We start from the raw sequence: 12,324 nt of genomic DNA, 5'->3' as shown, positions 1-12,324 counted from the left end.
TCGTAATTCTCCTTGGTTATAACAGACCCATTCAGTGTTTCCATAGGTCTGTTGTAACAGTACTTGGATTTTACATGCTCCTTTTTTAACAGACCAAAATCACCTTCACTATGGGGCTGTGTTGTAATAAGGTTACACTGCACATCAAATTATTTACTACATCGAACAGTTGAAAAATTCTCTTGAATTTCCCATGCAAAACTATGAGACTGGCATACTCGTATATTGAACTCCCACAGAGCGGGTCATCCGCAATATCGAACGCTGAGCCACGCTGAATCCCAGAAAATGCATTTTTCTGAGCAAATATTGATCAATTTTCAGCCTTTGTCTGACAAATTCTTATCCCTTTTTGTGCACAGGTGACGAAAAGACGGAGTTATTCCATCGCGCTGATGTGGTTAGTTGTGCGGCGCTTGCGAGTGCACCAGTATGTTTGATGCGCGGGCGTAGTGTTTTTCAAAAAAACCGATTGCCGAGGACACCCAAATTAGAATGCGAAGTGACTCGACGATCTTGTCGTAATGTTTGCATTCCCTTCCGTGTTTGTTAGCGCAAAATGACCCGCGGACCTTAAAAGCATGGACTTCGAGATATGCAACCTTGTGACGTATTTTTTATGTTTTCATATTTAAAACGCATTTCTCAGAGGCTACATTCTCTTTAGCTTTTCACATCAAAGCAACTGAAAGCAGTAGCTGCCAGCTACAAAGCCACAAGTGCCACAAGTGGCATCGATATCCAGTGATGTTCCATACAGAAAATTTCTTCTTTCTGGGGGAATTTTCATGCATCATTTTGAACCAAAGGGAAAAAGAGAATCATTATGACACTGCAGAGAATTTCAGGAATAGTCAATTTCACTAATCAGAACTGATACATAACTGTCATTGTGCACAGGCGGCTTCTGCGATTGGTTCTGGTGAAGGTAGCTCGCAAGCATAGCAGTAGAGGCTTGTTTTAGATATTTATGTTGAGAAATTTCTAGTTCACTCCTAGTGCTACAATCTAAACCCGCTATCTACAGTGTTCCTAAAGCCCATAAGTTATGAACGTCCCGCTTTTGTTGTACAGCAGCACAGGCACTATAGGCACGATTTCAATTGTCTGAAACACGCCATGCACATACATTTATAGTATGCGTGTATGGGGGTGCACACACACATATTATTGTGCAGAGAAATATGCAGAGAATTTTGTCAACTTATGCAAGAAAAAATACACAAAATAGAAAATTTTTCAAAATGGGAATTCTTGGGCGTAGTGTGGAACATCACTGTTGAAATCGCCAACATGTCGACGGTGGGAACTCGACGTTGTCTTTTGCGCCTTCTGGGCTTTGTTCCCTGTACATCCTCATTTGCGAGTTCAAGTGAACATTGACCCACATGTAGCAATAAAAAGTATCTCTGGTGCTTCGAACTATGTCAAGTGAAGCACCGTCGTAAACTTTCTTTGCAAGCCAGCGAACTCGGTGAATTCTGCGACGTAGCATTTTCTGGCACCATTTCGGACAGTGAGCGGCTCCACCAGTGCAGATGACGACGTAGCTGTTTCTAACTGCATCGATGCTGAGATCATAGCTGCTATTCTGGTGCCACGGAAATGTACCCCTGTAGTTATGAATATGCTAACGCCATCACTGCCACCGCTAACGAACTTTTTGCCGTTCTACAAAGCTTGCACCGGCATTCTGCATCAATCAACGCTGTTGTGGCCGAAGAAACTGAATTCATTTTTTTGAAAACCTTCAATAATATTGAGGATGACTGCAATATGATGGTGCAAAAGAAGTAAGGCAAGTTTCTGGACTATTCTCATGCGAAATAAAGAGAGGTAACTTGCAGTTCACACCTTGTTCTTTATTATAGAGTGAGTCAATGGTTATGTTAGCGCTTGTTACAATTTTGGCAACTGTTTTCGGGACCTGAAATGCTTTATTTAGGCCTTAATTACGCATATATTATATTTCGAATTATCAATATATCAAACTATTTTGCAATCGCCGTCACGTTCGATTTGTCCGAGATTACCTATATGAGTGTGAAAACAACACACTGTAATTTTACAAGAATATAGGTGACAGCTACCAGAGTGTAGCCAAACTTTTTTGGGGGGGAACGAAGTTCAAACAAGCTTCATGTATGTTTGTGGTTGCATTTGTATCTGTTTGCAGGGTTCATGCTCCTTTACATGACAAAAATTTAAGGGTTTTGAAGAACTTTCAAGACTATTAGTGCGAACTTTCAAAGACCACATTGTCTGTTACAAATCCAACTAACATGTTCAGGGAAGGATGGAGGCTTAAAATACAGTCAAATCTCATAACAGTGAACCTCATATCAACGATTTTTTTCATATAATGATTTTTTCGAAAATCCCCCTTCAAATGCCTATTGGTTCAATCTAACAATATTTCACTACTACAAATTTCACAATACCGAATGTTCCAGAATAACATAGAGAACTTTATCCCCCTTATATCTTCGCAACACTTCAAAATAATGAATAGCGATTATAACAATTCACCCACGGCAGTGAAAATAAGCTCGTACCTGCCACTATCATCACAACGTCCGCTTATTTCTCTATCTGCTTGCCCTATTCATATGTGAAATAGCCTTATCGCCATCATCATCGCCTGGTACTTGTTTTTTGCTTCGGGCTTTGCCCCATTGTTTTTGTTTCGTCGGCCAGCTTTACTTGCGCGCAAGTTACACGGCCGTTTTCTAGCTTTTTGGTTGGTGGTTGAACGTTCAAGATGAGTTTTGGAGGCAGCACGAAAGTAATGCTACGACAGAGTGATAAATGCGACGCGGCTGACCTATGAGATGAAGTCGCCAATGGTTACCTGTGCATGCTTCACTGACACTTGAACAGAGTGTGATGATGAAGCATGCACAGGAATTTAGTTGACGACTGATAAGATTTGTTGTGATAAGAGAGCGAAGACGACATCGAAACAGCGCTCGCGAACTAATGTGAAGAATTGGTATTTAACGCCAATGCGAAGGATGCGCATGCTTAAGAGTTCGTCTCTCTGCAGTTGAGCTGCTCACATTAGGATAGATCACGCTCTTCCTCAAATAAAGGTGCATTGGTTCCATAATATTTTAAGTTTGCTTGTTTTTTCATGCTCATTAGAGCATAACATGGTCGCCAATGTATACACAGCACAGCTGGCCGACTCCTGATTTTTGCACTAACTTTCTAATCTTTCACTACAACGACTTTTGAAAAGAACGAATGATTTTTAATGGTCCCTTTATATTCGTTGTATTGAGAATTCACTGTAACTATAATTCATCGGAACTGAGTAACATAACTGGAACAGGCATCAAAAACATGGCTCCAATGACATTTTCTTTCTGGACAACTTTCAATCATAGTTTCTTGAACTTCCATCGGTAATCACTTTCAGTATGACACAAGATGCAAACTTTTATTCAGATAGCTAAGGAACAGCTATTACACAATCCCTTGTTTTCATATCAATATCCACTATCTCCTGCTGCTTGGTCTTCGCATTAAGCTGTCTGACTTGACGATCAGGTCTTTAATTGTCTCTGCCTTTTCTGCATACAAGTCTGCTGTAGCTGTTGATTCCATAGCAGCGGCTTCTAGTTTCTTTTGCTCTTATGAGAATTTCGACCTCCTCCTCTTCAATGCAACATTTATGTTTCTGTTTCTCACCCTCCTGCCTTTTCTGAGTTTGCAGAAATGCACGGTGTTGGTCCCGTGCAGAAGCTACTGATGTTCTCAATTCTTTTCTGATGGGAACATTGCATATGCCACCTGTTACAAGTACGGCATCACAAATAATGCGCTGTGAAATATAAAACAATGTTTATTTTTTTAAAAAAGAAAAATCAAGGATTTTCAAGGGTTTCAAGGTGAACCTTGTGTTTGTACGTTTATTCACATGCAAAAATGAAAAAACTGGCAGGTGTATTGAACACCCCAAACCTCAGTCCTTTATTCCCCTCTGCCTGGCTATGGAAGTGACCCACCTATGTTTGAACAGAAAGCTCACAATCGGAGCCCAGCATGCACGAAGCTCATCCGCTCAGAAGGCAAGCATGACCACAGGTGCCTTATGGTACACCCAACTCACTCCCCTTTGACTTGATGCACCTTTTGTACGAGGGAGATGAGGCTTTTTCAGGGTGGGCAGTCCAGACAGTTTATGTTTTGGAGCCTCACCATACTGTAAGTAAATTTAGCACCACTTGGGAATCCCTGAAAACATTCACACTCAAAAAACACACACAAGAGCGATCGTGAGTTACCCAGCAGAAAGTTTCAATTAGTTGGGGCACATTTGTAGCAGAAAATGTGTTTGGGAGCAAGTTTTGAGCAGAAAAAGTGGGATTTAGGTTCATCATTATAGTTATAAGTGGGTTGAACTGTATGCGATATTTAATATTAGTAACCCATTTGAAGTTATTTGACCAAAATTCTTATACAGCAAAACCTTGACGATACAATTATGGCTGATACGAATGTCGCGATGATACAAATTTTAAGGTAGCTTTGGATAGACTACAATCAACGACCAATTTCTTAGACGCCTGAAATTCCGGACATTCCCGATTTCCCGAACTCATCTGTGGCACCATCAAGTTCCCCATAGAATCAATGTACTAAAATGTCCGAAATTCCAGACGCTTATAGCCTTTGGCATCCGATTTCCTGGACTTTTTACTGTTAACCGCCGACCCAAAGTCGCCACCGAAACCGCCATTTTGGTTGTTTTCATATCCTTGAAGCCGCCCTACTCGCATCGCAGGTATGGCCAGCACCACCGCTGCCAACCGCCGCACCGCGCCGCGGCTGCCGTAACCTCGAAACCGTTCGTGTCAGTCCGTTGCCAGCTGTACTTTAGCGGCTTAGCCAAGCCAAACATCACTGTGTACATTCACGTGTTGTTTTGTCAGCTCTGCAGTCGTGTCTGCGGTTGATGTTTTGCTGCTGCGCGCTATCTTTACTGAACACATTTCCCGACCTTCAGCATCCATTGAGTTCCTAGCTGTTTCGTGCTGTGCTTTTCGTCGAGCGGATTCGCCGTTTACAGCGATGACACCAACTGCTCCTTCGTCTTTGTCCCACCTTCGAAGCGCGCAAAGCCCCTTCGTAGGCTCATGATTAAGAAGAAAGCCACCATCATTGAACAGGTCCAATGCGGTCGGTCGCAGGCAGAGGTGGGGAGTAGTTCGGAATTTCAAAGCAGACTGTTTCAGACTTCATCAAAAAAAAAGGCAAAGACCTTGGAAGTGGCTGCCCAAATCAACCGGGGCTAGAAAGAAGAATGCGAGCTGGGTGTTTACCCGAAGCACGAGGAAGTGCTCGTCGTGTAGCTCAATGCCATGATCGCTAAGAAAATCCTGGTGTCAGCCGACATACTGAAGCAGAAGGCGGAGGTTTTCGCACTTCAGATGGGTGCATAAGACTTCATGTTTAGCAATGGATGGCTTCACAATTTCAAGAGCCGCAATGACTTGAAGTTCAAGAAGACGTGGGAGGAAAGCCACACCGTCGAAGATTCCGTTGTCGCCGAATATCAAGATGGAAAGCTGCAGTCCTTGCTTCAGCAGTTTCCACCTAATGTATTTTCAACTGCGACGAAAGTGAACTGTTCTACAAGCTGCTGCCAGAGAAAACACTTGCCTTTGCTGGCGACCCCTGCCATGGCGGCAGGCACAGCTAGGAGCGGCTCACTGTCCTCGTTGGCAGAACATGTCAGGCAGCGAGAAGCTTTCGTTACTAGTAATAGGCAAGTCGAAGCATCCAAGATGTTTCAAGGGAGCAGTGACTCTGCATGTTCTCTATGAAGCTAACAAGAAGGCGTGGGTAACACAGCAGTTATTCGAAGTGTACGTGTGCAAGCTGGACAGAAGGTTCGAGCAGCAAAATCGAAGAGTTCTGCTGTTTGTGGATAACTGCACTGTGCATGGCCACATCAAGGACCTGAAGGCTATACAGATTGAATTTTTGCCGCCGAACACTACAGCAATCCTGCAGCTGGCAAGGTGTGATTCAAAACTTGAAGCATCATTACAAATCACGCGTGCTCAGCCACATGGCACTCTGCTCTCCAAAAACGGGAAAAACTACCCTGTTGACTTCGGGTCTGCCTTCGGCATGCTAGTAATATCGTGCAAGGCGGTTATGCAAGAGACTCTGTGGAACAGTTTTCGCCACGCAGGCTTCACACTCGATGCCGAGACGGCAGTCTCGCCCCAAGTGGACGATGTGTGTGACGAACATGGATAGCATGTGTGACGAGCCGAGCTCGGATTTGACGCGAGCACTGATGACACTGTCATCAGTGTACAGCAGCAACATGACATTGACAGAAATTGAGGCAGACATAATCACGGGCAAGTGGAAGGCTGGCAAAAGAAAATAGGCGACTTCTTTGCGCCCAAGTGCTGACCTATGAGGTAGCACCGGTAACATAGTTTTTTTTATTTTCATACACTGCTCTTTTCAGAGCCACCTAAACAATGCATTGGCTGAACTGCAATGGAAATCTTGTACTCCGGCCATTACCCTCTCCATCAGCAAAAAATACCTACAAAAAAAAAGGTGTGTTTTCATGTGCATTTGTTTTCAGGACTGCCCGATTTTCTGGACGTTTTTGTGGTCCCTTGAGGGTCCGGGAAATCAGACGTCAACTATAAATTAAATAAAATACCCTGTGATTCGGTGTTATAAGAAAGGCTTCCCGAGCAACAGCGGATGATACAAATGTGCAAATGACCGCTGCACACCAGAGGTGCAACGCAGCTTGTCTGTGGGAGGAAGGTCCATTCACACTTGGCTTCAAAGGGAGTGACAGCGGCAAAACTCCCCGGAATTTACCTTGCTTCACCGCTGGAAAACCATGCCACGAGGTTGACGCGAAAAAATCGGTTTGAAACCAATTTTACTACAATGCAATAGCAAATCACCTTTCTACTACGGCTTTGGCGACACCGGCAGTGCTAGCTCTCAAACCACGCAGTGTAAACAACCAGGCGTACATCAGAGATGGCGGGAAGGCAATGGCGGGTGTGGTGGCTCGCGTTGGTGCAATCGCGAACTACCCTCGCAGTACGACAACGCTCACGGCCTTGAAAAAGATTAGCCTTGTTTGGATTATGATTGCTGAGAAGAACGGAAGTAGAAGGTGCAGTGGCAGCAAGTCGGCATGCCCCAACGTGTCTCACTTTTGCACTGCCAGATGAATCCGTTGCCGCCACTGCCAGTGCGTCTGGTCATGTTATTTCTTCTAATGTATCTCCTGAAACAACGTTTGTAAAGGTGTAAACTTCATTTTCAGTGCTTTTGCACTGAAAAGAAACTCTGCTGGAATCTCAATGCTCAGGAATAAATTCTCACGTGGCTAAGACGGTGGAGGTGGTATGTATAAAAGGGCAAAACGAATGTGAACATTTTTTAAGGGCATAGACGTGGTTCTGCGACCGCACTAGCGTTTTCGCTTGAATTCTCGAGCGTGAATTCTATTATACTGATTTTTTTTCATATCGACTTTGCGGCACATTTTTCTGGCTGTTTAAGTGGTGAAGTGAGAAAATTTTCAATAAGTTTAGCCACTTTCGCTCTATTTGATGCCAAGTGTGAACACGCCTTACAGTGCCAGCAGCATGAGTGAGGAAACCGCGGCACTTTATTGAGAGGCGCTGAAACATCAAAAATATTTGCAATGTGGATCGCAAGGAATGAAAAATGAGGAGCCCAAGCTGGCATGAATTCAGTGTGCCAAAGGGCAAGATAAAGCCAATGCTAACTCACTGTGCAGCCCCTCGCAAAGGAAGTCAAAGTCATCGGGCAAAAGAAGCTGCATGAAGCGAGCCAGCAGGGCAGTGGTGGCCTCCCCGAGTGTGGTGCTGTATCGGCACCAGTTCTGGCGCGTCTTATGGGGATGGATGAGGCCGTGCCTGCGCACCAGCCACTTCCTTCGGGCACGCTCTCGCAGCCGATCCTGGTAAATTGACACCACTGCTAGCTGGAGCTCTGAAATGAATCGCAAAAGCGGTCCCTTTAGGTGGGCGCTCAAAATAATCATTTAGTGAATAGCCGTGCTCTTTGAAATCACAAAGGCTTAGGCAGCACAGCAGCCCACGTTTGAATGTTATCCAGATTAGAATTTGTGGTCCATAGCTAGTGTTCTTGCCATAAAAAACTGTCACATAATACTGTATTTATTCATGTAATGAGCACACTTTTTTTTTATCTAAAAATCAGAGAAAAGTTAGGGGTGCGTTTATCATGCGGGGTAAAACTTTTTTGGGATAAGGAAAAAAATGTGGTAATGCAAAAATAAAAAAGTTAGGTCGCTAAGCCTTTCACAATTGACATAGGCGTACGCTGTTTGTAAACAGCTTCTTTGTTGCGCTTCACTCATCTTCTGCAAGCTGTCCCTGCGCCACCTGTGCACTCCAGAAGAGCGTTTCGCGGCTTTCTTTTCTCACAAATGTTCAACCGCAACAGTGGTATCTACTGTGATCTCGAAGGGTGCACTTTGCCAACTTCGTGATAACCTCACATGACGATGCCCTTGACCTTGCACCAAGCTACCATGAAACATCCAAAACAAACTGCTGATAACAAGAACAACAAAAAAATATGGCCACGGTCTCGCTGTTCATGTGAGCAGTTACTGTAGAAAAGATAGTCTACATATTGCGTTGCTTGAAGTACGTATGCAATTTGCTTTTCAAGCATGAAGAGCAAATTGCACCCAAAACGAGAATAGAGGGTGCTTCCATATTGCAAAAATAGTCCCATTTCCTGAACGATAAGCGTTTTTTTTTTTTCCTCCAGAAACCTGCACGTGATTGCGACGAATGGCCCTTTGTGATAGCCATGGTGACAGCAAACCCTGTCATCGTTCGAAAATCATGGGCATGTGGGCCCTAAAGGTTTCCTATTTGCAGGAAGCGACGGTCAGTTGGTGAGGGAAGTTTCGTGACCTTCACTCATTGTGTGCTTTTATCAGCTGCGATTTCTCGACACTCGCACCATTTGCGAACCCTGCTGTGGCGCACGGATAATAAATGAAGACAGCGACATGCGGCGCGCAAATAAAAAGAAGAGCAAAGCGGCACATGACAGAGGGCGAAGGGTGAGCGGGAGCGAGCTGAGCTGGCCGAAGGAGGTCGGCATAATAATAAAAATGAAAGAGGCCCGATGGGCAAGGAGGCGCCAGGTGCTGGTTAGCGGGACTGCCGCAGAGGAATGTACATTTGAGGGTACGTTTATTATGTGAGCGCGTTGGATTGATATGTGGGGTTTACCGTCCCAAAACCACCATATGATTATGAGAGACGCCGTAGAGGAGTGTTCCAGAAATTTCGACCCCCTGGGGTTCTTTAACGTGCACCCAAATCTAAGCACACGGGTCTACATCATTTCCGCCTCCAACGGAAATGCAGCCGCCGCAGCCGGGATTCGATCCTGCAACCTGCGGGTCAGCAGCCGAGTACCTTAGCCACTAGACCACCGCGGCGGGGCTACGTGAGCGCGTTCATTACACGAATAAATACGGTAGTAAAAAAAAGTTACCAATAGATCTCCTTTGTGAAAACACAACAAAGGCTGTGTTGCCAGAAGCAATTTTTCAAATAAGCTTTATTTACAGGATTTCAAATGCAGATGATTTTCTCTGTTCCTTTTGCTGAGGCTATTCTGCGAAATATACTTTAAACATTTTTCTGCAGTTGCCCCTACAGAAGTGAAGTGCTGAATACTGAACGGAAAGAAAGTTGCAAGAAGCCCACATACACTTCTCGTAACTTTTTGCAACATTTTGTCCCGTATAGGCATGCTGTTTTGTGTTCTGTATGTACCAACTGTCCTGCCAACAATCTGTGTTGCGAGTCTTAAATATAGTCCCAAATTAATTGCAAACACAAATAATATTGGTAGTTAGCCTGGCAAAAACAATATGCTACACTACAGTCTTAATTCTTTGCATCAAAAAAGAATGCCTATTCTAACGTAGTAACAAGAATAAGCTCAGTCTTAATTCTTTGCATCAAAAAAGAATGCCTATTCTAACGTAGTAACAAGAATAAGCTATCTTTTTTTAAGCTTACCACAAGTTATTGCAACCTTTTGTTTACTCCCGGACATTGTACGCCATTTAAACTGCCAGAAGCACACCACAATTATTAAAGTGAAAACTTTAAAAGCTAAAAGAACTTGTTCATTCGGTGCAGATTGGTCCTGCACCACAAACACAACTTTCAAAGATATCATTTGCCAGAAAATATTATTGGGAACAAAACAACTACTAAGATAAAAGAAAGGTGCTTACTTAGGAGTGCTTCAAAACATACATGGAATTAACAATTTCATGAGAACTGTTGACTCTCATTTTTCAGTTTTGGCCCACAAAGCCTGTCAGGAATGCTAAGCGCAAACTGCGCCTCATTGTTCGAGAAGGTTTGCGATTATTGTAGATTGCACACAAGACTTGAACACTTGAGATAATTCCAGAGCTTGAGTGGCGACTAGCGATAAGGCTAGAATATCGACGGCTGACCCTCTGTTCACCACTATCACAAGCCGTAAGTTCGGTAAAATAAACAGTTTTATTTTTGACAAGCCATCTCTCTGTTTGCCACCGTCATGGCAACATAGTAAAATCAAAGGGTTTCTTTTCAGTTGGCTGATGAAGCCAGGTAGTATTTCAACAATGAGGCAGTGCAGAGACCGGACAGTATTACTACATTATTTAAAGTGTAGCCGACAAAAATTTGCATGTGAAAGGCAAAGATGCTATTTCCTCAGCCTCACTGTAACTTCATTGGAAGCCCAAATGACAAGGTTGTGGTCCCTTCGAGTTCCAGATCTGCCTCATAGACGTCAACATACGAGAACATTTGAAATTTTGGACGCTAAAAATCTTTGGCATCTTATTTTTCAGACTTCTTAGTAATATTTCAGGTTCAAAACAGCATTACTCGAGCTCCTGCCTGTTCGAGCCAGTGTTTTCAAGAGTCAATACATCTGCGACCACAGCAGAGCGTGAAAGAAAGTGTAATAAGGTGAAGCATTTGAAAATATGAAGGGTTCACTTTCTATCGGATGCGCACTCTATTTGTTTGAAACAATGCTTTAAAGGCAGCTTTGACGCAATACGAGATTGTGATGAGGTGAGGCATAGTGAACATCTGAAGGAGTCCCTTTGAATGAGGTGTTGATTGCATGTTTTTCTCTGGAAGTTTGAATAGCGAAATTCCAGTGCAAATCAAATCGAATAGCAAATACTATTTAAAGATATTAGAAATTTCAATATTTGCACATCCCTAATCAAAACTTCTGGATCCTGCATTAAATATTTTTTGAAATAAACTAGAACAAAGAGTCCTCCAATTTATTTAAAACAAGCTAACAGAAACGAAACCGTCTGTTCTCTGAAAATATACCATTCACTCTAATGAACCCGTCATTGAAGTAGTAAGACTGTCATCCTACAAGACTTACACTAATTCTTATTTTTTTATTCCATCCACAACACTTGGAAATGTTTTCATTGAACTTAATATTGTCATCTCACAGTAAGGTCTATCATGATGATGAAGTGTAGGTTCACTGAGAACGTTCGACAGGATTGTGCCTAACAGCTACTTAACTTCTTAACACTCGCCTGTCTATTCTCATGAGCACTAAAAACTTCAATACAGTCAAAACCCGCAATAACAAAATCACCGGGGAAACCAAAAAATTTCGTTTTCGCGAGAATTTCATTGCCGCGAGTATGAGACATAAAAACAGTGGTACGGTCAGCAGAACGAAAACTTAGTGCCAAAAGTCGGTCAACTTACTTTGCCGACCCTTGCCATGCAACAACTTCAAAGCTCTCCCTTCGCAATGGAAAAAGTGGTCCATTGCTACGTTGTCGCCATGTGCGCCGAAGAAGGAGCGAAGGGAGTCCAGCGCATCCAAAACAACCCGCGGGTTGGGTTTCTCCGCGTGCATCTTTTCTTGGTCCTCGGTGTCGTCAGCTTCGCGCACGCTTTCGATAATAGCCTCGTCGGTCACTTCCTCGTACACGACTACGTCGTCATCGGGGCGAGCGACCGCGGGGGCATCTTAGCGAGAGCCGATGTGCCGGTAGCCACCCACAGCACTTTCACGCAAACAGCCACACACAACACAACTCGCGGTGCTCATGTGTGTGAGGCTACGAAAGTGACAAAATGATGAAAGCAATGCAGGATGGGATGTTGTCGCCCCCTAATGGTGTCGCTGCAAGACTGCTTAACATCATGATGATATCGTTGCCGTTCTTTTTTTTTTTTTTTTTCGCGA

General features: G+C 43.6%; 1 protein-coding gene across 3 annotated transcripts in view; it reads right to left on the bottom strand.

Annotated features, from left to right (window-relative positions):
* LOC142803572 (transcriptional adapter 2-alpha-like) overlaps positions 1–12,324 on the bottom strand; it is a 160,922-nt gene that overhangs the window by 66,221 nt on the left and 82,377 nt on the right. For all 3 annotated transcript variants that reach the window (XM_075888728.1, XM_075888729.1, XM_075888730.1), the window contains one exon: positions 7,798–8,019. In XM_075888728.1, coding sequence (XP_075744843.1) covers positions 7,798–8,019 — 222 coding nt within the window. The remainder of the gene's footprint in view (positions 1–7,797; positions 8,020–12,324) is intronic.

This window comes from Rhipicephalus microplus, chromosome 3 (assembly GCF_043290135.1).
Source record: "Rhipicephalus microplus isolate Deutch F79 chromosome 3, USDA_Rmic, whole genome shotgun sequence".
In the NCBI taxonomy this organism is placed as follows: Eukaryota; Metazoa; Arthropoda; class Arachnida; order Ixodida; family Ixodidae; genus Rhipicephalus; species Rhipicephalus microplus.
This window is presented reverse-complemented; position numbering and strand designations above follow the sequence as displayed.